Source organism: Miniopterus natalensis, chromosome 1, assembly GCF_054644295.1.
Source record: "Miniopterus natalensis isolate mMinNat1 chromosome 1, mMinNat1.hap1, whole genome shotgun sequence".
NCBI lineage: Eukaryota > Metazoa > Chordata > Mammalia > Chiroptera > Miniopteridae > Miniopterus > Miniopterus natalensis.
Window position 1 is genome coordinate 6,327,174 of NC_142081.1, and position 26,280 is coordinate 6,353,453.

Genomic DNA, 26,280 nt, shown 5'->3' on the forward strand with positions numbered 1-26,280 from the left:
CAAAACCATACATAACAAAGTGTTACCTCTATCATCTTGGGGAACCCCACATTCCCTCAGAGACACATGGATTCCAGAATCCGCACTTCCGAGGAAACGACACTGGCTCTCCCCCAACCACTATCTCTCCACTCCACCTTTTCCACCAGAGCCCCAGTCTGGCTCAGGCTTCTGTCCCTTCCACACGGCCAAATGCTTCACCACACGAGTCAGTGTGACTGCCTTGGTCACGCCAGTGACTGGTTTAAGAAGGACACTGATGAAACTCTGACCAAGAAAACATGACAGGAAGTCTGCCACAAGACTCCCAAGGGTTTCCATGCTAGGAACGTGAAACTCGCAAGAAGCAACACCATTTTCGGCTGTGGGGTACTCTCCGTATATAAAGCCTGGAGATGCAGTAGCCACTGAGACCACACGACAGGGAGCACAGCCAGGGTGAGGACAGAAGGGCAAGGAAGAGGGACCTGCGCCCTTGATAATTACGTGAGGGAGCTCAGTCAGGTTCCTTTATTTGCAATGAAAGCGTTCAAACTCCTTCCAAACTACATCTATTCAAATTTCAGCTTCCAGCCTTACTCCATGAAGTGCTGTTCAAATATTTAAAAAGTATTGTTTATGCATCAAATTGTTGGAGGTTTTCTACAACTCAACTATGCCAGCAATATTCTCTCCATTCTCTGAACTCCTAACACCCATAAGAGTCAGAATCACAGAATTTACCATTTAACTGTTCTAATTGTTTCATACATGTTTCATGTTAGCATTTTTCTCACCAGCCAGACTAAAACCTCATAAAAACCAAGACACTACAGCGGGCAGATTATATATCTAACAAAATGCCAAATTAAAAGGATTCCCTTTTACATAAAGGACATGGAGCTTTTTTGTTTGCTTGTTTATTTTTAAAGACAAAAAAATGCAAGGCGCATCTGGGTTTGTTTCTACCTGTCACCTGGGTTCCAGGCAGCTGGTACCACTCTGTACAACTCTCCAGACAATGGCGCCCCCTTCTAACAGTGCATCCCAATCCGCTGCTGTGGAAAGCAGGGGGCAGCCATAACATCTTGCTGGCCTGTCGCACACTCCACACAGCCCAGAGAAGGTGGAGCATACTGTAGGTGCTCAGAGTGTGATTCTTCACTAACCCAACTATACAGTGAATGCTCAAAAATAGAAGAGAAAAACAAAACATGTATATTTTTACCTTTTTCCATTTTTATCATGTAGACCAGACCCCCAGTATTTAGGAACACCCAGGTACTTCAGTTTATGGGTATGAATCCATTTCCGAACTAAAAATTAAAACAGATGCTTGTGATTTCAATTCTGACATAAGTCTTTTAAATCATTAAGAGCAAAATGTACTTATACACATAAGATTTCACTTTTATTTATTCATAAACAAGGAAGTAAACAGTACTTTATGGCCCATACATAAGAAGTAATTCAAAACATTTTTATTAACCTACAATATTTTGTTATCCTGCCCTAAACATTGTCTTTACAATGAAAAATCTGCAAAACACATTCTTAAAAAAGTCAAACCACAGTACTGTAGTTGCAATTAATATCCCTAATTATGTAAATGTTTACCTGCTTCCACAGAAAGACTTCTTTTTCACCCCAACCTAAAGGTTTTATGCCTCATTCTAAAAGTCCTCAACCAGGAAATAAAGCTCTAAGAGAAATGGAAGGCTTTCTTGAGTTCGCCAAACCTATTCCATCCTACTAGGAGACTCCTTGGGTTCTTGGGTGGAGCGTGGAGGGGAGGGGAGGGCCCAGAGGAGCTAGAAGACGCCCTGCTCTTTACCTTGATAGTCTGCTCTATTTCATCAATTATGACACCCCAACCCTCACCCCTGGTTATGTTCTCCAGAGTTCAAAAAACTACCCAAAAAGATTTTGAGATCCTGGAGTCATACTCATGGATTAGAGTTATTTTTCAATTTTTAACATTTCCTAAATTATATATCATTACTAACTTTAGTCTATATGTCAATATAGGTAAAATCTTATAACAAACTCATTAAGAAATCAGAATTCTTTCATACAAATCTCACTTAAATAGAACATATTTATAAAGTAAAAAATAAAGAATCATAATATGAGATGCAATGCTCTAGTCTTTCCTTAAAACAAAAACAAAGCGAGCTGTGGTCACATTAAAAGTATAAACAGAGGTACTGTATTTCTTACTTTGCTCTGGTTTGGCAGCTCGCTGGTAGAACTTTAATTCAGTAAAAAGAGGTCCATTGTCACTGGGTTCCTTAAAACACAGGAATGAGTTAGTACTAGCAGTCGTCAAAATTATTGAGTTATTTTCAGCGAACCTTCAAAAAAGACTAACAAATCAATTTTTCTTATCAATGTAGTTTTGATACTTAAGTTTATAACTATCTTTAAGTCAAACTCTTTAGAAATATTTCAGGCATTCTCAGAATAGTCCCTAAGTATTATATTTCTCTCCAGTTCCAATTCTGTAAGTGATAAATTATACAAAATTAGATATACAGCTCAGTCTTTGCAAAAGTTCAAGAAAAATCTTTACACTTTTTATCTTTATTAAGCTTTTTTTTTAAAAAAGATGAGCAACCATGTTAACTGTTTCACCAAGAGGCTACAAGATATTTCTGAGATTTAATAAAATGTCAATACTTAACCAATAAGTGGCAAAATCCCATTCCTTTTGTGTTTCTCCTGACAATTATATAGTTTATCAAGACAGGCAGAAGCCAACCTTACCATGAAGAAGAATATTCTGGAACTGCAGTGATCAAGCATCGGCCTCTCCTTTCTGACACTAATTCCCATGTGTCAAACTAAGGGGCCCTACAATTTACTTCCCATGAGATAATTTAAAATCAAGAGGAGCCCTGGCTAGGTGGCTCAGTTGGCTGGAGCATCGTCCTGTGCAGAAGGCTGCAGGTTCGATTCCTGGTCAGTGCACACACCTAGACTGTGGTTCAATCCTTGGTTGGGGCATATACAGGAAGCAACCAATTGAAGTTTCTCTCACATTGATGTTCCACCCCTCCCCCTTCCTCTCTCTCTAAAATCAATAAAAATACATCCTCAAGTGAGGACTTAAAGAAAATTGAAAGAATAAATAAATATAATAAAAAAGGAAAATGGAGCTCAGTAACAACTGTTTCCCACCAATTTTACTGGACTACATTCATTTCACATTTTAAGAGACATTAACAGTTAAAATTATCTGTAAAGCGGCATACACTCAAAAAATGGTATTTGAGAAGCAAGAAATAGTAGCAGCCTGTTGGGAGTTTTATCTTGTCAAATAAATATAGAAGGGTGGGTCAGATCTTATAATTTTTGGACTTTTTAAATAGAAAATACTGTCTGATTAAAATTGGTTAGTATTTATGTAATGTTTGCTATTCTGTGTTGGTAGTATCCTCTTTATTGAGAATCTGAGAAAACTTTTGAAAAGCAGTGAAAACTTCCAATGACGAAACTAACATTTCTAAGCTAATTCCAGAATTGCTTTTCTTTTAGGAAGTATGGGGAAAAGTTATTTTGGACAGAATATCTGTGTAGCTCCAGTTCAAGCGTCAGTAGAGCAGCAGAAGTGATAAACGAGGCCCATTACCTTTCCTGAGAGAATATTTGTGAAAATACATAGTTTTCAGCTATGCATTTTGCAAATACTTAAAATATGTCCTTTTTTCCTCATTCAAGGTACCCTGTCTTAGACGTTAATTTTTCTCCTTAAGGTTTAAATAAAGCCACTCTATACACACAGTTCTAATACCTCAGATTTCTTATAACTGAGAAAAAATAGGAATGCAAGTTAAAGTACTTAGAAAAACTACAGAGCCAATCTGCAGAATCAGGCAGGACCTAGCTGAGACTGAGCATTCAAAAGCAAAGAGGCAACATGCATGACACCTGGATCAGAACCAGAAAGTAAGCTTGCCTTGTGTGGTACAGATAAGTATACTTAAGCCTAGCCTCGGAAGAGTGGTATACAAGGGCTTGGCATATCATCACCTCCTAAGAAGCTGAATCTAACCAGTATATTAGGGTGTGAACGACAAATCTCTAATTTTCAGACTCAGTACCTCAAGTGTCACCGGAACGTGTGGCTCATTTCCCAGAAGCAATGGTAGCTGGACAGATGCGTGTGCATGTTTAGAGCTCATGGCTGAGAACAGGCCTTCAGCAGGAGCAAGAGACTCAGTGTTGAAACGAAGAAAGAAATGGAAATTCAAGAGGAGGAATTTTGGTAAAACCACTCTCCAAAGGCTAACTTTTAGATCAGCTCATTAATATAATTCAAGTTTGAAAGGAGTTTTCTAAGACAAATCCCAGCTTATTACACATCAGTATAAAATTCTGATTTATTCAGTTTCAATCTATGTCATATCAACTTTAATTTCAGGCTGTCCTTCAGGCAATAATTTATTAAACTTATAATAATGAGAATCAACCTATATAAATCGAGCTATTATAATGAAAGCTTCACTCCCATGAAGGCTCTCTGAGCTCATTTCAGACTTTTCTAATCCAGTAAGATTCCATTATAACAAAATAAAGGAGCTACTTCCTTGGCACTGTACTCTAGCCAAAGCTAGCTATTTCTGTTGAAGAAACTACCTTCACTCTTAACTAAATTTTATTAACATATTTCAAATCTAAAATACTTTGCCAACTCTATAATAGCCAAGATTTAGGGAAAAAATCAGGACTGACATTTTAACTAGAATATCACTAAACGTTTCTTTAAGACTTTTAAGTGTCAAAATGAAGATGACAACAGAAAAAAAATTAAAATGTGATATATTTCAATGGCACCATCTAAAAGCAACTGGCTGCCATTTAAAAATGAAGCTGCATAAAGCTTCTCCTTCCTACCAAAAAATTATGATATATGAAATGAAAATTCAGGTCACTACTCATAACATCAGTGAGGGAACTTAAACATCAGTCTGCAAACTTATTTCTACAGAACTTCTAAATACAGGTTTATATCAGTTCATACTGGAAAGTGACCATGACATAAGGAACTGTTAGGACCCAACATCCAAAAGCCTGACCTTCATCTCCAGCTCTCTATGAGCTCACTGACAAAGGGGGAGTATAACTCAAAGAACTAATTATTATAAAATCTGTTAACAAGAAATCACAAAAGAGAACTTTTCTCCTTGATTATCCAACTTATCAATTTACCATTTCTCTCAGCACATTTACTTTCCAAAATAAAAAGCAGAGTCTCTCAGTTATCTTGAGACAGAGATACAAGTTTACCATCTCTGGTGACCCAGCACTAGGACTCCAAGGCTGCTCCCATACAACAATAGGGATTAAGACCCTAAACAAAACCAGGCACACTTGTTTAGTAGAAGAGAGGATATATTTAGCATTTACCTAAACATGTATCTTGAACATGTGTGTCTTAACTTCACTTCAAAGTCAACTGTAAAAAAGTTGTGGGTTAACTATTTGGAGCTCTTTCATACAGCAGATATGCATGTTAGCAGCAACCAAATTTTGGACAAGTCTCCCACAGGTTGGTGGAAGCCCTACCAGAAGCTCTACCAGAACAGGGTGCTTACATGCCCCTACTGAACAGAAGGATCACCTCCCGGCCTGAGTGGCTCAGTCAGTTGCGCATAATCCTGTGAACCGAAAGGTTGCCAGGTCGATTCCAGGTCAGGGTACATGCCTGGGTTGCGGGTTCGATCTCTGTTTGGGGCAAGTATAGAAGGCAACAGATGGATGTTTGTCTCTCCCTTCCTCTCTCTAAGCATGCTGAGTGAGGATTAAAAAAATAAAGACCCCCCAAACAAAGATAAACATGAAGGTGCACACACAGTTCCACCAGACATAATTAAGGTGCTCTGTGCACCTTGATGCAAAAAAGCATCCTCTGGGAGCTTGACTCACCAGGCCATGCATCCAGAGATTCTGCTTACACAGTACAAGAGGAGCTGAGAACCACAGTTTAACATGCTATCACATTATTAAGTCTAAGGTCACATTAAAAAACAATTTGCCTTTGATTATTTCTTAACATTTGCTGAGATTTTTTTTTCTCTAAAAATAAAATACGTGATCATTTTATAAAATCTGGAAATATTTTGATATATTTTCTTCACATACATAGCTATTCTATAAAACTTCCTCTATACTATAATTTTGTATCTTGCCTCTTACTTAGTATTAATTATAAAATTTCCCCAAAGAGAAGTATTTATTCCTTGAAAACATGATTTTTAATAGCCCTTAATATTTTATATGGTAAATGTTGGTAAGTAGTTCAGATTTTAATACTGAAAAGATCTACTACTCATTTTATATGTTTATATTTGATGAAACATTTCAACATAATATTATAAAGTTCTGAAAATAAACGAATTACAGAATAGTGGTGGACAGAGTTGTGGCGTAACATTACCAACAAGTGAAGGCAAACTATAAGCAAGCCTACTCTAAAGGCATAAGCAAGAAATGGAAGTAGGTGGCATGAAGAAGTTAAAAGGTGGTAGGAATTATGGCTAAAAAGTTTTCAAAAGAATAAACTAGGCATTTAAGGGCAGCTTAAAGAAAACAAAGTTTAAAACCAGGTCCTTAGCATGAAATAACTTAAAATCTAGTTAGGGAGATAAAATAAAACACATAAAAAACTAAAAACAATTAGTGCCATGAGAAGGATATTGGTGTGTGAAATTGGAAATAAATGGAAATAGAATGAGTGCTATGGGAGTTTAAAGGAGTTCAGAAAAGACAGGTACCAGGGAACAAACAGTTACAAAACTCTCCCTTAGAGAGGAAAGAGAAAGTCAGTAATGTTATTTTGTTTATGGCATTCTTCCAGGATCACAAACAAACTACCACACCGAAAATGTTACTGAAATATAAACTGCAAAAGAGAAATCAGCTGAATATTTATCACTGTCCTAATTACAAAGAGTAATATAGGTGAAAGTAAACAGAACTAAATTAGGAGACAGGAGAGGCAGAGCCCTAAACCAGGTTTAATAACAAATAGCTTTAAAGTTAGAAATATAAGATAATATGCTACCTTAAGCAGTTAAAAAATACTTGTTACTGCACATTTTTCATAACTCTAGGTAAAAGAGATAGTAAAAGTGAAGTGACACTGACTCACAGCTAAAATACTTAGAATCACCCATAATAAAGAAGAGTATCATACTTCTAAAATTAAGTACAGTTTAAAGAAGCCTGGGTTACACAGCAGACAGACAGGGTTCCATGCCAGGTCCCCCAGAAGCTATAGCACCGGCACACCTCCCTTCAGAGGCCCGGAGATGACTGGGCAGGTCACAGCCAACTGCAGAGCAGTCAGAATTAACCATGTTTTTTTAACTTGCTCTCTTCTTACAATGGAAACTGTTTAAAGATCCTAAGAAGAAACTAATCTTACCCATAGATTTCAGTATTTTAATTAGTTGTATCAGAGACAAATGCAGCTAATATTCTGCAATTCTATTCAAATGACCCAACTTAACAGTTAAGAATTTTCATTCCAGCCCAGCCGGGCGTGGCTCAGTGGTTAAAGTGTCGACCTAGGATCCAGGCGATCAGGGTTCGATTCCCGGTCAGGGCACATGCCCGGGGTTTCGGGCTGCAGCCGATCAATGACTCTCTCATCATTGATGTTTCTATCTCTCTCTCTCCCTCTCCCTTCCTCTCTCTGAAATCAATAAAGATATATTTTAAAAAATTTTAAAAAAAGAATTTTCATTCCTGACACAGCAGCAAACCAAGTATTTCAAAAGGAGTAAGATCCTACAAGTGAGGAAGAAGAGTCCAAAATGACAAGGCCCGAAGGAACGTGAACGAGGGCACCAGCGACTCCCTCTAAAGTCATCCACTTCGCCTCCACTTACGGACATGACGAAGCAACTGGAAAATACAGGAAACTATTTTCATACATAAGATAAAACAGGCAGTACAGACAGTGACCTGTAACACCCAGAAAACAAAGTGAGCCCACGACAGCCCCAGCTTTCTCCACAGAGGAGCCAGGAGTGAAAAGGTAGATTGAAGACACAGCGGGGGGGAGACCAAGTACATTGGTACATTGTTCCAACAGCCCTAGCACCAAAGCCATGCAAGGAGATGAGAAATTTTTTTAATTTAGAAGTATCAGAAAAAAACTAAAGACCAGATCCCTCATGAACAAAGATGAAAAAATCTTTCATAAACTATTAGCAAGTCAATTCCAGTGTTATTAAAAAGCACAATGCACCATAACTAAGCAGAGTGTATGCTAAGAATACAAAGTTAGTTAAACACTCAAATATTAATCAATGTAATTGCCACATTAACAGAATAAAGAAAAAAAATCCTATGACACAGCTCAACAGATGCAGAAAAAGCATTAAGAAATAAATAACCAAACTACAGACTGGGAGAAAATATTTACAACACATATATCTGAAAAAGGACTTGTATCCAAAACACCTCTCTTACTACTAAATTTTAAAAAGCAAAACAACCTTGTTACTTAAAAAAAAAGTGGGAATGGAGGAGTGTCAAAAGACTGAGGCGGCACTCTGCAAAGGAAAATGTATGAATCGCTAATATGCACAATGAAAAAGTGCTCGAAATCAGTCATAAAAAAAAAGTGTGCAAACTGAAACTGTGAGACACTACTACACTTCCAATACCATGGCTAAATAACAAACCAACCAACCCAAAGACTGTGTTAAAAGAGGACATGGGGCACCCAGAACTCACATATATGACTGTGGATGTACAAAGTGATACAACCACTCTGGAAATCTGGTACATTTTTATAAATTTAAATATACCAGCAATTCTAGGTATTTACCTAAAACAAATAAAAACCTACATCCATAAAAACACTTGTACAGAATGTTTATAGAAGCTTTATTCATAACAGACAAACACTGGAAACAATCCAAATGCCTATCAACAGGAAACGGAAAGCAAACTATGTCTATACGATACAACACTACTGAACAGTAAGACTGAACAATCAACTGAAACACCAATGGCACAGATGAGCCTGTAAAACAGTGCTGAGCATGAGAAGTCAGAGACAAAACAGTACACACTGCACATGACAATTTATACCATGTTCTAGAACAGGAACAACTTAAACCACAGTGGAAAAAACAGACAAGTGGTTATTTTAAAGATGCAGGAAATAGGGGTTCGACCAGAAAAGGCCACAAGAAATCTTTTTGGGGTGATGGAAATAGTCTACATTTTAACAGGGGTGGGAATTACAAGGTATATGTACTTGCAGTATTCAAATAGTTTAATATCTACATACTTCCTTATAAAAAAACTGTGCCTGAATTTAAAAATGTTCAAAACAATCATTAAAAAAACAATTCAGGTCCAAAAAAGTTAATTCATAAGGAATCATATATATTCCTTTTGCAGAGAGTGTAAAATAAAACAAACCAAAACGGGGGGTGGAATTCTAATTCCAGAATTCTGTAGCCCTTAGCAAAAAAAAAAAAAAAAAAAAGGAGGAGGGACATATGTGGTAATTTGTTCAAATAACAGATACCGTTACCTCCTCTATGTAACTAAAACATGTACTATATAAGTCCGAAAGAACTTTGAGAGAATGAAATTACAAATGTTGGTAAGCCAAAAAATGCATAATATATTGACAAAAATGCATAATATATTGACAAAAATGCATAATATATTGATAACAAAAAAATAGCAGTTAAAATGTCTTTTAGTGCACCAATATATAAACTGACCCGGTTCAAGTACGCTTATGTCAGATGTACTCCTGCCGACTTTTACTCATTACAAACTAATTTCAACATTCTTATAGCCAAAAGAAGGTTCAAAGTGATCACAATTAAATAATTTAATTTACTAAAGTAGAAGGGGAAGGGAAGAAAACTGGAAATACACCGAAATAAGTGACCAAGTAGTTCAGAAGCAAGTGCAAGATAAAATACAGCAAAATTTCATTATGGTAGTATAGTCTTTCAGGATATAAATTTAAAAGGCATCTCATCTACTGTAAATATAGCTAAAATAAAAAGAATGAGCTGAATATTTTTATTCCACATTTGCATACCTCTATGCTTTATTTTTCCCCAAATACTACTGCCACTCGAATTCAAAAGACAGGAGAGGGGCTTTTTGAACTCAAATTATTTAAAACTATAAAGCTACTTTTGTGCCTCATTAAATAGTTATTAAACATTATTAAAAATGTAATACCTTACGGTTTAATTAATTCTAGTTATCGAGGAGGGTTTTTACAAAATAAACAAACTATTATACTAAATCGACAAAAGAGAAAAAGTATTTTCTTACCACTTTCACAACATAGGGTGCATCGCTGCCCACCGATTTTGAAGAATTCTTATCAGCTGTTTGAAAAAAGTGACGTGTAATATCAGAACAAGAAGTAGCATCATTATAAATAGCCTATTACTAACCCTTTATTAACATTTAGGTCTGTATTATCTATAACCTGATAGAATAAATTTCAGTTCCCAAACATGTGTTTCAGCCTATCATTACAGTATATGTATCACAAACTTTAAGACAATTTTTTTTATGTTTTAACATGTCTGAAACTGAAATGCATCTTACAATGGCTGGTATCTTCAATATGATCATCAATTAAGTATGAAAAATTCTAAGTTAAACCTTTAATTCAAAAGTATGCATGGTCTTTGATATGCTAACGTATGTTGTGATTTCCCAAGACAATAACTGATGCAATTTCTTAAATTTAATAAACTAAGGAATCCTTTCAAGTAGGAGTAAGAAAAGAGGGAGCTAAAGTTTCAAAAAATTCACTGGTTTGGGGGGAATAAACTTATCTAGATTCAGGATGTTCGCACTAGAACTCTGAATTGTTATCCAGAATAATTTTAACGTGGCTGTCATTTTATTTCATGCAAATAAAGCACAGTTGCCCTAGAACACTGAGTTAGAAATATAAGGTTGCCCGTATTCATTAAACAAACATTTTTGCCAAGTACCTACTATATGCAAGTTTCTAAGAAACTGATTTAGCAGTGAACAAGAAAAAATAATCCCTACTCTTATGAAGCTAATATTTCAGTGGTAGGACAGAGGCAACAATTAAAATATAAACCATGGCCCTGGCTGGTGTGGTTCAGTGGTTAGAGCATCAGCCTAAGCACGGAAGGGTTGCAGGTTCCATCCCCAGCCCTGGTTGGGGGAAGGGAAGGAGGCAGCCAATCGATGTGTGTCTCTCACATCAGTGTTTCTCTTTCTCTCTGACTCTCCTTCCCTCTCTCCCTTCCACTCTCCTTAAAAATCAATGGAAAAAATATCCTCGGGTGGGGATTAACAAAAACTATACATATAAACTACATTTGAAGGTGATAACTGCTACAGAGGAAAAATTCAGCAGGAAAGGAAGGCAGGTAGTACTGGAAGATAGTAATAGAAACCTCACCCACAGGGTGTCATTGGAGAGCGGTGGTCTGAACGCAGTGAGGGAATGAGCCATATAAAAGTCTGGACGAAGATGATTCCAGGACAACCAGCACCCATGGCCTGAGGTGGGAGCCTCTGGCATGTCTGAGGAAAGCAAAGAGGCCAAAGTAGCTGGAGAAGAATAAATGAGTGGAAAGCAACAGAGGACAGACCAGGAAAGCAGGAGGGGACAAACACAATGAGCTTGATAGGTGACAAAGCTGTCGCTCTGTGAATGAGATGGAGCCACTGGAAATTTTTGAAAAGAAGACTGGCAAGATCAGACTCAATTCTTCAGGATGCTTTGCGGAAAACAGAGCATAGAGGGCAAGGCGGCGAGATCAGTACTCACAGTGAGAGATGGCGGTGGCCTGAACCAGAATGGCAGCAGACAAGGTGGTAAGAAGTGGCCAGATTGTGAACATATTTTCAAAAAAGAGCCAAAGAATTTGTTGATGAATTGGATATGGAGGTTAAGCGGAAGAAAGGAGGTAAAGATGACTCCAGGTTTTTGGCCTGAGCAACTGGAAAGAAGAAGATGCTACTTCCTAAGATGGAGAAAACTGCAAGAGGAGTTGGTGCTGTGGGTGTCTCAAGTTTGAGATGCTTGTTAAACAACCAAGTTCAGATGTTAAATAGGCAGTGGATATACAAGGTGGGATAAAAGTAGGTTTATGTTGTTTGTATGGAAAATAATATAATAATTAATAAATAATAGTACAAGAATTCTGTGTTTCACATACCCACAACTGTAAACCTACTTTTGCTCCACCCTGTATAATCTTGAGTTTCAGAAGAATGGTGTAAGTTAAAAAAAAATGAGAGTCATCAAGCTAGGAATGCTATTCACTGAAAGCCCATGGAACTGTAAGAGATCCCCTAGGAAATGCGTGTAGACAGAAAAGAAACAATCCTAGCACTGAGCCCTAAGGCTTTCTCACATTAGAAGTTGAGATGAGGAGGGACAGGCAAAGGACACCAGGAAACTACCGACCAGCTGGGAAGCAGCTACAATACTTCAGTCTAAAGGAGAAATACCAAGTCATAAAACTGGCTAATGAGCAGAAGGATCAGCCAGGGAAAGTCACTTAAATATTGAATTAGTAATAAAGCACAGTCGATTTTTTTTAAGCAAGCATTGAGTGTACAAAATATTAAAACATGGATAGTATACTAATAATACTGTACAATTCAAACGAAGTAAGGGGGAAAGAAGCTCAATAATTTATTCAAACAATATGTACTGCAAAATATGCCAGGCACTAAGAACACCATAAGAAAACTGTCCCATTTTCAAGAAACACGTTTATTCTGGAAGGAGGAAAAGTCATTTCCATGCAGCAGGAAATGTACTATGAAAGGATTACCACAGGGAAACCGTAACAGGTAATGCCTGCCCTAAACTCAGATCTGGAAAATCGAAGCAAAAGCAGCATCACATACAAAGATCAAGCTGATCACATTGCAGCTGAAGCATAGATTTTGAGGATAAAAGGGATGAATATAAAGTTTTATCAGAACCAGACTGTATGAAGGCCCCTGTATGCCATTCTCAAAACTTGGGTACTTTATCCTAAGGGCACCAGGGAGACATTAAAGATGTTTAAATGGAAGGTCATAAGATCTGATTAGCAGTCTAGGTCACTGACGCCACAGTGTGAACAATGGAATGCAAGGGGACAAGGCTGAGCAGAGGAGATTCACTGCTATAGTGAGAATCCAGGCAAGACATGAAAATGACCTGCACTAGCAAGGTCGTGGCAGCAAAGGCAGAGAGAAATGAATGGATCTGAGGAGTCACTCCAACAGGACTAGATGAGGTGCTAGGGACTGGAGTGAAGGAACACCTGAGAAAGCCTTCCCCATGTCTGGCTTGGGAATGTCATTCATTCAAATGATCTTCTCCTGACCTCAAGAGGATCAGGAGATGGAAGAGGTTGATAGAAGTTTTAGACATGCCTGTGGGACATCACATAGGGATCCCTTGTAGGCCACCAGCTATGGGCCTGCGCTGAGGAGGTCAAGTCCTAGGCTATAAATAAAAGCTGTTGAGAAGAGTACTGGCAAGATCAGACTCTGATTTGGAAACCAACAGTAAAGAGAAAATCAGAGAAGCCATGAGACTGGATAAGATCACTCAGAGAATATGCAGAATAAAGTGAGCCAAAGGAAAGCGGAGAGCACAGAGGTACCTATGAGGATGACTAAACACACCCCAAGAGGTAGAGAAAGCCAGGTGAAGGTATGTTGTCATAAAGACGACGGGAGCAATTTTTAAGCGTGAAAGATAAACAATATCAAATGCTGCAGAAAATACCCAAAGAAAACTCAAAAGCAATCTGTTTAATTCATGAGCAGAAACTGCTGATGACCTTCGATATGGCAGCTGTAGAGAGAGAATCTGTAGGCAGTATTAAAGCAAACCCCTTCTCCAGATTGATCAACCCAGGTTTACAGCAGTGGAGTTTTATCACAGAAATCTTTCAACCATTAAATATTAAAAATACTTACTATCAGATGGCACTTTCTGATAAAGTACAAAGAGGAATAAAACAGCCAGCACACATGCAAAGCAAATTCCAATGTGCCAAAGGTTACAAAAGCAAAGTAGCTAGCACAAAATGAAGAGCCTGCTTATTTAAAGACCAGTTCCGTTCCTACCATGGGCTGTCCTAACCCACACATTCTGCAGAGAGACAGCTAATTAATCGGTCAAATAACATATACCTGGCTCATAAAGCTACTAACCTTTCATGGTTTATGAGGAATTTCACCTTCAGTCAGAGATAACCTAGTTCACTGGAATGGGTTTGGCTCTGAACAAAACTAAAGAATCAACACCTATTTCCCACTGACCCAAAGGAATCATGTTTATGAAATATAGTAAAGCAGTGGTTTTCAAACTATATTTCACGAACACACCTCTAGAGACCGGCTAAACAACTTCAGCCCATTGGTCCTGGAGGAGGTACAGCAGGAGCAGCTGCTCTTTTACCTATGTCAGGGGGTCTCAAACTTCAGCATGCAGGGGTCCTCTACAGTTTCTGATTGGCAGGTCTGGGTGGACCCTGAGAATTTGCACTTCAAACAGGTTCCCACATGATGGTAATCTACACTACAATATTAGTATTCTGAGAAAGATATTGCTTCAAAGAGAAAAGGGGTTCCACTACTAAAAACAAAAATTTATAAACCTCCAGGCAGAAATTAAATAATTAATGATGACTAACTGAATCGAGATTAGAGGTGGAGTAAGAATACAGAAAAGTTAGAGAGAAATATCAAAAGCAAATATGAAATGCGTTGTATCACTGTAATATTCTTGGTGAAGCAGACAGCTTTAGAAGTAATCAGGTAAAATGTTTTTTTTAAATCAACAATTTAGTTAACCTACAGAATCTCAGGGTTCCACAATAGATCCCCAAAATTTCAAGGTAAATATGCTAAAAAATAGTACATTAAATCAGGCCTAATATGAGTTTCTAGATCATTCTCCTAATTCCACAACGACCACTATTAGGGTTGTATAGGAAGGGGGAAAAATCTACAACTATTAAGATCTGAAAATTGCCAAATTAAACCAAAATAGAGGAATTAAGTTCTCACTGGGTGGAGGTGGGGGGGAAAATGTACATCAATTTCTTTGCATCTCAAAAGAACATATATATATTCCATATAGTCTAAATTTTCTAAAAATTTAGATTTTTCTTAAAAATCTAAAGCCATAGTGCTCGCTGACAATATTACAGATATTCTCTTTTTCAACTGTGACTAAATCAACCATCCTCTTTTCCACTCCTATGTCAGAGATGCATTTTTGCCTACTCATATAACATTAAATTGACTGTAGATTATTAGAAGAAAGCACATAAATCTTTGGCTTGACAATTCATTAGAAGCAGTCATACACTTACCAAGGTATATACAACCAAAGCCACCTTGGCCAATGGGTAATCCTAGTTTCCATTCCTTTTTTGCCAAGTCGGTGATTACCTCACCAGCTGCAAATTGTTCTGCAAGATGTCTCTTTGCAGGGCCCTGTCTTCCAGCTTGAGCTGCTTTAACACGAGGCATTTTCACTAAAATGTAAAACAAAGCAGCACTCAGAATTATAATCCTAGAAGTGTTCAAAACATTTTCCACTACGGAAAGCTTCTGTGCAATACAGGCACTATTCAAAATCCTACTAACTCTAAAATTTAAAGAACACCTGTTCTAATTTATAACCCTATTGGATTCTCTCTTAATTTTGGAGAGAAAACAATAAATAAAATGATTTATGCAATTACTTTCAAGAAAATATTTAATCTAAAGTTCCAGTGATCTAATATCACCTACGACTAAAAATGCTATTTAACAACAACAAAAATGCTCTATGAAGTTGAGGGAGAAAGGTGCACCCAATTAGTATGCACACTTTAGCATAATGCAATGAGTTTATAAAGGTCAATAACGATGTGATAAGAAAACAGCACAGAGATTGAAAACACTAGACAATTAACACGAGGGGAAAGGGAATGATTTTTCTGAACTTAAAAAAAAAAAGTGAAGACCATAATGAAAGGTCACACCACATACTTAACAAAAATCAACCCAGGATGACCAACACTAAGGCACAGCTTAATAAAATCACTGAACTTAATAGTAAAAGAAAATATTCTCTGAGCACCCAGGCCAAAAAAATGATATTTTATATGAAAAGTAAAATCAGATTGTCATCATTGACAGCAACACTTTATGCCAGAAAAGTAACGTATTTAAGACTTGAGGATAGAAACATAAACCAAAGATTTCATACTCAGTTAAATTTCAAGTATGAAGACATCACAGTGTTATCAACATGGAAAAAGGGAGTAAGAATCTATCTACTAGAAAACAAGCCTCGGATATCCAAAATGACTAACATAAGAACTGATAGGGAGCAGTAAATAGATATTTACTTATAGAACCTGAAGCTCAACAAAGGCAATAAAGGAAAAGAATACATAATGGCTATATGTTCAGATATAGTACAACTGTGAAAATCAGCGAACATATGCAAAAAAGTAATTATCCAGTACTCATACTGTGGTGATAGCTGGTTTTGTTAACTAGGGCTACTGTACGCACAAATGTGGAATAATGCAAGTGAGTGATTATGTGGTATTTTAATTCTGTCTTCCCCTTGTATCCTTAAAAATCAGGATTCAAATATGGAAGGAAGCAAATATAAATGAAAGAAGGTTAAAAAATGGTGTACACCTGGAAATATATTTAATTCAGAAGATATCTTATCTTTTACAAAAACCACACGAATACACACACACACACACACACACACACACACACACACACACCCGCTACCTACCTTTATATTTCATAACCCCATTCACATAAAAGCTTGGAAACAATAACCAACCCAGTAGTGATGAGCATCCCTGGTACACGAATTGTATTCTTGAAATACCAATTCTTATGAAAAGAAATCAGGTTGAAGAAATGACTGATTCCATGTCTGAAGCTGCAAATGCACAAGATAAACTTGAACACCTGTAGCTTCTAGATATCAAGGAAGCTATCAAAAACTACTAGAGTGATGTCAAATATGTCTAAGGATTCAGCGTGAAAGATGTTCCCACTGACCAAAAATGAGCAACTGTGTCTACAAAGATAACCACCACAACTGATTAATACATATAAAATGGGTAAATCCAAGAGTTTACAACAGTAAGAAATCCTGAGTGGTCACCTGTAGAAGGTAAACAGAAAACCGCTCAATTTTGAAAAGTGATAAGCAAAGGGCAAGAATTTATCCTCTCTTCTGAGATAAACTGCACTGCTGGGTAACCCACAGAAGATGAAGAGAAAGTTCTTCTTACATAAAAATCTCAGCTAAATAAATGACTAAGAATGGTTTAGATTAACACCGTTTCTCCCTCCTAATGAATTAATGAATCTAGATACCTAACCTCGATAGCTACAAACATCAAAATATAAGAGATATCCAGGCATTATGTGCCTCCTGATATAATAAGAACACACCACTACGCATGAAACAATCTAGCCAAAAAATAAAAAATAGAGTCTGAATCTGATCAAGCCTACCAATTCACAGGCTCTGAAAAGAACAGAACAACATGATAAACTGTAACACAGAAAAGCATCTGCACAACCCTAACTGTGGAAATCCTACAGTACACAGATCCTTAATTTCTTCAATGAAGGAAAAAAAGAAGAGATGGGGAAACAACAAACAAAAACTAGATTTAAAAAGACTGAAAAACAACATGTAAAACAAAGCTAAATCAGGCAAATCTAAGCTTCAGTGTTTAGGGATGCACATTTGAGTGACAATACTGTAAAGAAAAGGAAATGGCTTTCATAAAAAATAGAAGTTACACTGGAAAAGCATGAGAAAGTTGTGATGAGAATGAGGCACTTGGCTGGCAAAGTTCTATTTCTTGATGTAGTGGTGGTTATAAAAGTACCTCATAATTCATTAAGTCTTATTTGCTTGATAAGGTTTTCTGTATTGGTAAATAGCTTATGGTTACAGACATTTAAAAAATTACTGTTCCTATAATTAACAATCACCAAGGGATCAAAACCAGAAATCTTTTCATATTCCATAAGCTTGTCCAATCACAAAACAAAAAAAAGAAAGAAAAGACCCCCAAGTAAAAGCTATACTTCACTTCCTGTGAACAACGGGCAGCATTTTTTTAATTTAGAGGCACTTCTTATACGTTATAGTAAAGAAATTAGCTCTTTGTACTGCAAAGTTTTCCCAACTTATTTGTCTTTTGATATTGTTTATTTTGGATTTTACGTCATCCTTAGACCTCACCCAAATTACTTTATTCAAGTATCTCCCATGTTTTCCTTTAGTTGTTTTATGGTTTCATATTTTGATGGTAAAATTCTGATCTGTCTACACTGACAATGGTGTAAGATATAGGGTAGGAATACACCTTTTTCCACATTATCCAGTTCTCCTCCTCAGAAGAACCACAGTCTTCAAGGAACTTATAGCACACCAACCCAAGTAAACTAAATACAAAGTTCATATGAAGTTGTTCAACGTAGGTCCTAGATCATCAGCTTCTCTGCAAACAAAAAAGACAAAAAGAAGAAAAGGAAAAATAGATTCATTAGTATTTGAAACTAACTTTCTGCTTAGGTGAAAACCTCCCTCACACTTTGGTCCATTCCACATGAATGTGAAGAAGTCACTCAGGTTTTTCCCAGGCACAGCCAAGCTGAGCAGAGGCAGCCACATACTGTGGGGCCACTTGTAGCTGCAGACAAATGGCCAGGAGGCCAGGAACCTGTAAACCGAGTGGCAGCTTTGGACAGCATCAGAATAGGAACCAACAAGTTTCGCTTTTTTCCTTTCTTCTTACTCTTCTTTTTTGCTTTGTTTTGTTTTGTTTTTCTTCTCTTTTTTCCTTAATCTTTCCTATCTCTCTTTCCTTTTCTATTTCCTTTCTTTTTTATTTTGTTATACTTTTATTCTCATTTTCTTTTTCTAATCTTTTTTTGTCCTTTCCTTTCATATTTTTTCTTCTTTTATTCTTTTTTCTTTTGTCTTTTATTATTCTTCTCTTTTCTCATTTTTCTTTCCTTACTCTTTTTGGTGGTGGTGGTGGTGGTGGTGGTGATGGTGATGGGGTTTTTTTCAGGGGGGGTTGTTTTGCTTTGTTTTGTCTATTTTGTTCTGTCAGCACTTGCATGATGTGGTCAGAGTTGAACCTCACAGTCAGCCACCCTGAGGATCAGTCCCACACATGAACGGGCCAACAGCAAGCAAGACCAAATTACAACAGGAGGGCCCACATAATCCACATAAGGAGCATTCCCAGAGCATCCAGCTCAAGGAATCAAGGGCATTGCAACACTGGGTCCCACAGGACACCAACTACATAAGGCCACCCCACAAAGACTGAAAGTCATAGCAGATCTATTTAATTTATAGAAGCAAACATAAAGAGGCAGCCAAAATGGGGAAATGGGGAAACAAAGAAACTGGCATGAAAGAACAGAAAGAATCTCCAGAAAAAGAACTAAATGAAATGGAGGCGAGCAATTTATCAGATATTTAGTTCAAAGTAATGGTTATAAGGATGCTCAAGGAACTTAGTGAGAATTATAAGAAACTTAGTGGGAACTACAACAGCATGAAAAAAGAAATAGAAACCATGAATAAGAATATTGAAGAATACTGTATCAAGAATATACTAGAAGGAATTCAAAGCAGACTGGACGAAGCAGAGGATCGAATCAATAATTTGGAAGACAAGGTAGAAAAAACACACCCATTTCAAGCTGCAAAAAGAAAAACACTTAAAAAGAATGAGGATACTTGAAGGAACTTCGGGACAACATGAAATGTAACAATATCTGCATCACAGGGGTAACAGAAGGAGAAGAAAATGAGCAGAAATAAAGAACCTGTTAAAAAAAATAGTAACAGAAAACTTCCCTAACCTGATGAAGTTGAAAAAGTCACACAAGTTTAAGAAGCACAGAGTCCCAATCAAGATGAACCCAAAGGGACCCACACCTAGACACATCATAATGAAAACAGCAAATATTAAACTCAAAGAAAGAATCTTAAAGGCAGCAAGAGACAAGAAAGTTACCTACAAGGGAGTTCCCATTAGACTGTCATGTCAGCTGATTTCTCAACAGAAATACTTCAGGCCAGAAGGGATTGGCATGAAATATTCAAAGTAATGAAAAGCAAGGATCTGAATCTAAGATGACTCTATCCAGCAAGGCTATCATTTAAAATTGAAGGTGAAATAAAGAGCTTCCCAGACAAAAAAAGACTAGGAGTACATTACCATCAAAACCAACACTGCAATAAATGTTAAACAGACGGCTGTAAGACGAAGAAATGAGAGAAACATACATATAAAGAAAAAAATGGCAATAAATAAGTACATATCAACAATAACCTTAAGTGTAAATGGATTAAATGCTCCTATCAGAAGACATAGGATAGTAGAATAGATAAGAAAATATAACCCATATATATGCTGTCTACAGAGGCCCACCTCAGAACAAAAGATTCACACAGACTGAAAGTGAAGGGATGGAAAAACATATTCCATGCAAATGGAAACCAAAAAAAAGCCGGGGTAGCAATACTCATATCTGACAAAATAGACTTCGAAACAAAGGCCATAAAAGAGACAAAGAAGGTCACTACATAATACTAAAGGGATCAACCCAACAAGAAAATACAACCCTTGTAAACATATATGCACCCAATATAGGAGCACCTAAATACATTAATAAAAGAACCTTAGCGGACTTTAAGGGAGAGACTGACAGCAATAGTCATAGTAGGGAACTTTAACACTGCATTGACATCACTGAATAGATCTTCCAGACAAAAAAATCAACAAGGAAACAACAACCTCAAACAACATACTATATAGAACATCTCATCCCAAAGTGACAGAATATACATTCTTCTCAAGTGCACATGGAACATTCTCAAAGATAGGCCACATGATAGGACACAAAATAAGTCTTAACAAATTCAAGAAGACTGAAATTATATCAAGCATCTTCTTGGATCACAATCGCATGAAACTGGAAAACAACAATAAAACAACTCAAAACATTCAAACGCATGGAAGCTAAATAGCATGTTATTAAACAATGACTGGCTTACAAATGAGAGCAAGGAAAATATCAAAAGTTACCTGGAAACAAATGAAAATGAACATACAACAACACAAAATCTATGAGACACAACAAAAGCAGTTCTGAGAAGGAAGTTCATAGCATTACTGGCCTACCTTAAGAAACAAGAAAAATCTCAAATAAACAATGTAACCTTACACCTGAAAAGAACTAGAAAAAGAACAAACAAAGCCCAAAGTAGAAGGAAGAAAATAATAAAGATCAGAGTGGAAATATATGACAGAGACTAAAAAAACAATACTAAAGATCAATCAAACCAAGAGCTGGTTTTCTGAAAAGATAAACAAGATTGATGAACCTTTAACCAGATTCATCAAGAAACAAAGAGAGAGCACTCAAATAAACAAAATCAAAAATGAAAGAGAAGTAACAACTGACATCACAGAAATACAAAGGATAATACCACCAATTGGATAACCTGGGAGAAATGGACAAATTCCTAGAAACAGATAATCTTTCATGACTGAATCAAGAAGAATCAGAAAACCTGAGTAGACCGATAACAACTAATGAAACTGAAGCTGTAATTAAAAAAACTCCCAGCAAACAAAAGCCCTGGACCAGATGGCTTCACAGGCAAACTTTACCGAACATTCAACAAACTAACACCTATCCTCCTGAAACTATTCCAAAAAATTTGAGAGGAGGAAAGACTTGCAAGCTCTTTTTACAAGGCAAGCATCATCCTAATTTCAAAATTAGATAAAACACTACAAAGAAAGAAAATTATAGGCCAATATCCCTAATAAACATAGATAGTCAGATCGGATCCAGTAACACATTAAAAAGATCAAACACCATGATCAAGTGGGATTTATTCCAGGGACGCAAGGTTGGTACAATATTTGCAAATCAATAAATGTAATACATCACATAAACAAAATGAAAGATAAAAATCACATGATCATATCAATAGATGGAGAAAAAGTATTTGATAAAATCCAACACCCATTTATGATAAAAACCTCAGCAAAGTGCCAGTGATCAAGGGCTGGCTTCTGCTGGGTGCAGGGGAGCAATGGTAGTAGATTAGTAAACATTTGGTCAAATAACACATCTTTAAAATGTTGAGAGAAACAAAAGACCTAAGCAATTTGCATTTGGTATGCCACTAACTTGCACAGGGCAAATTTAACATGATAACCATTCCTTAAAAAAAAAAGTCATTATCTAATAAAGGTTATGATCGTTACAGTGTGCTGCTAGATTCTACTTGCTATTATTTTATTTAGAAATAAAATTGATACACATAAGTAAATTTTTCTACTATATTTATCTGTTTTGATATCAATATTATGCTCACTTCATAAAAAGAATTTAGGAGTTTTTCTTCTTTTACCACAATATAGAGTTTAAACAGCATTTAAATTATCTAGTCCTTAAAGGTTTTGAAAACCTCAACTGTGAAAGCCTGACAATGCGAGGTACGGGCAAGGATGCAGCAAGTGGAGTTCTCATACACTGAACACTGCTTCAACCATTGTGAAAATCTGACTGGCAGTGGCTGAGCCAGCAACTCCTCTTCTGTGTATCACCCAAGAGAAGTGAAAACGTGTCTACCAAGACATCTACAAGAATGATAATAGCAGCTTTATTCAAAGTAGTCAAGCACTAGAAACTCACATATACATATAATAAAATACATATAATAAAATGGATGAACTTCTCAAACATTGTTTAGAAAAAGTCACACACAAGACGACATGCTGTATGATTCCACTTATGTGAAGTGTAATAACAGACAGAACTAATTAATCCATGATGATAGAAGTTAAATAGAGATACCATTTGGGGGAGGACACGACTCAGAGTTGGCAGGGGAAAGTTTCTGAGGATACAGGAATGCTCTATATCCCAATCTGGATGATACTTAAACTGTGTGTTCACTTCAAAAAAATTAATCAAGTTGTATGCTTATGATATATTTCATTCTGTTTTTTATTTATGTAATATTAACACCATAAGTTATACAAATCATATGTTATGGCAGTCAGGAGCCAGTCAGGAGATAAAAAATACACAAGTAACTTAAACAAAAAAATTTAATATACAAAATTATTAATTTGTAAAAGATAGTGAACTACTAAAAGGGGTAAAAGCATAGCAAATGCAGGAAGCAGTTAATACCTACAAGGCTAATGGAAAGTACACAAAAAGGAACTCTTTGTGGGACAACCTGTGGCTACAGCCCACTGAGTGGCAGGCTTCTCTAGGGTGCCTGTGGGCTAAAGCGGATCCACAGGAATCTGCCCACTGGGGTACTGTGGGAACATGCTGCCTCCTGGGGTGCTAAAGAATGTCACAGAGAGTAAGCTTGGCTAGCAGTCACACCTTAAAAGTGAGAAGGAAAAGAACACTGCATCACAAGAGAAGCCCCTTTCCCATTATGCCTTGCAGTGTCCCTCCCTTACCCTCTAGTGACAAAACCTAACATTGAGCTGGAAAGGAAAAAATGTTTACAGGGTCTAACTCAAGTATCACAAGCAGGGCAAAGAAAGGTGAATTTGGACTTGAGAGGCAATAAAATGATAATGTGCACAAGACTGATAAAGTTTACACGTGCATATACACCTGAGCAACAACCACCTGGATCGAGACACATGGAACATTTTCATCATACCATCAAGTTGCCTAAAGCCCTTTTCCGGTCAACACCTATTCATTCTTCTTCCACCTTACTGGCTGGGCCCCTCGGGGTGTGCCACTTTGGAGAGACACTAATCTGCCAGCTTTGTCTGAGATCTGTGTCTCAGACCCCAGTGTCCCTTTTCAGCATGCTCCCATGCCCCTATATCTGACCTTCACTGCATTTGGCAGCCTCTCTTATTTTCTGGTTCAGGGTTACAGAAGTCTCCTAGTTTTAGAGAACATGAAATCTGTGTTTCTCAATCTCCTTGTTCCTTTTCAGGTGGTTTCTGAAAAGAAAGTAGAATTATTTGAAACCAGAAATCCCTGCTCAAAAACTATGATAAATAACATAGCCATAGCACTTGCTTCAGTAAGTCAGTGAATTCTCTAAAGAACTAAAAATACTAATTTGAATTAAACAACTGCATTAGTATATTATAGGTGACTTCTAATAATGAATCAATACCTACATTAAGATTTCTATTAAAGAATACACCAGAGGGCACAAACCTCAACCAATTTAAATCTCTCCGCATAATTTCTACCCACTTGGAGCAAAGAAAACCCACTATTTAAGACAGCCAATCCAACAGAGATGTTCAAAGAAAAAGTTTACCATCACATATAATCCACTACATAATTGGACCACTTCTTTTCCCACTGATATGAAATGAAATGCAGATGCAAGTGGAAAGCACATCCAAATGCAAATCAACACCGCCCTTTGCTGAAACCCCTCACTGGTATATTCCATATTAGCATATTCACCAAAATTTAATTGTAAACAGAGTAATTACGGTACTAAAGTTATTAAATACACAAAGCAAGCTTGAAACTATACATATTCAAATAGAATTTCAGTGGCAGATCAACTTTTATATCTGAAACAATACCCTAATTAATAGTCAGCTCTGATAATAAAATGGTCCTGTTTTTCAGATAACATTCCAAAAAAGTTCTGCTATGAATATTAAAATAGTTTTGTGAAGAGATTTTTAAAATGTCAATAGCTGTATTTATCACAATACAGTGCTGTATTTAGACAACTGGCATCTTCTAAGTTCTGGATTCAAATTTGAAACCATTTCTTTTTTTAACCTTCTGCTGAAGGGAGAGAAGCTTGGATGATTCAAACAATCCCACTGACACTTAATGAGCTCTATGAATTCATCACACCCAACCTGGAAAAGGACAATGCTGTATAAAGCTTGTCACCCACTGGATACCTAGCCATACATTTTCCCTAAAATAGGATGCATGTAAGTTCCTGTGAAAGGGTCATATATTTTCATGAAGTTTTCTTTAAAGCCATAAGCTTGTTTTCAAACTGCCCAGATACACTGATTCAAGGATATTCTTGCACAAACTGGGCCATTCACCATTCCGTTAACATGGTACCGACATAGTCTTATCTCCACTCTTCACAGTGTAAAGCCCTCCCCCATCTACATTTACTGAAATCTTTTCTACACCAAATCTCTCTCTTCCTCAGTCAGATATGGCCTCTGGTTTTAGCACTGTTCTTACCTCTTCTTGCATTTGATTAAAGTTCCCTGTAAGTTTATAACCTCCCTGAAAAGAGAACTATCTTACAATATACTACGCTTGGTAGGAATTCAAAAAATGTGTAAAATTAAATGGCAAAAAGTTAAGATTTTTTTTCCTTTGAGTACCTGAAGTCTAACTTTACGCTTAATGATCACCCAACTGCAGTGGATGTAGCCACTCCTTTTAAAAGCCCAGCAACTAAACTCTCATGCTACTTTCCACAATGACTACGTCAAACCCTGTTTATTCTCCTCAAAACTATAATTCACCTTCCTACTCATAATTCTTAATAGATGACTCACCTCATAGTTTACAAAAAAAAAAAAAGCAGAAGCTTTAGGTGGGAATTTCTTACCTTACCAAGACCCAAACCTCCAAACCACCTGTCCCCACATGAAGCCCCACTGTGCACCTGGCCTGCCTTCCTTCCCTCCCACCGTCACATTTTAGGAAAGCCGTCCTCCTCTATCAAACACCAGGTCCTTCTCTGCCTCGTATCGAACCTCCTCCAACTCCTAGAACTTTAACTACTAATTACCTTCTCTCATATATTCAACATCTCCCTCAACAAGATCCTATCAGATTTTAAGTATGCTCATGGCCCACCCATTTCTTTAAAAAATGTTTTTGAATCCCCTCCACTCCCACCCTAACTTGCTTCTCCCTTTTTCATGCCCAATGTCTTAATAACTGTCTGTACTTGCCGACACTCACCCCACGGCCCTCTTCATGGACTCCACCTTCCTGAGTCCGCTCTAACTACTCTTGCTAAGGGCACAAAATCCAAATGACAATTTGAATCATCTCATTTGCCTGCTCAGCAGCACTCATCACTGAGTTCATTCTTCCTTCCTTTGCTGTCACAATACTATCCAATTTTCATTCTACTGTTTAGGCCACGCACACTCCAGACACCTGGGGAGACATAGCAATGAGGAACAGCTCGTTCTTTCAAGGCGTTTG

At 37.0% G+C, this 26,280-nt stretch overlaps 1 protein-coding gene across 1 annotated transcript in view; it reads right to left on the bottom strand.

The window, feature by feature from the left end:
• VRK1 (VRK serine/threonine kinase 1) overlaps positions 1 to 26,280 on the bottom strand; it is a 69,566-nt gene that overhangs the window by 28,182 nt on the left and 15,104 nt on the right. Inside the window, exons 2-5 of the mRNA XM_016201020.2 lie at positions 15,360 to 15,524; positions 10,306 to 10,361; positions 2,200 to 2,269; positions 1,208 to 1,295 (exon numbers count right to left, since the gene is read on the bottom strand). Of these exons, the coding sequence (XP_016056506.1) occupies positions 1,208 to 1,295; positions 2,200 to 2,269; positions 10,306 to 10,361; positions 15,360 to 15,519 (374 nt within the window). The 5' untranslated portion in view covers positions 15,520 to 15,524. The remainder of the gene's footprint in view (positions 1 to 1,207; positions 1,296 to 2,199; positions 2,270 to 10,305; positions 10,362 to 15,359; positions 15,525 to 26,280) is intronic.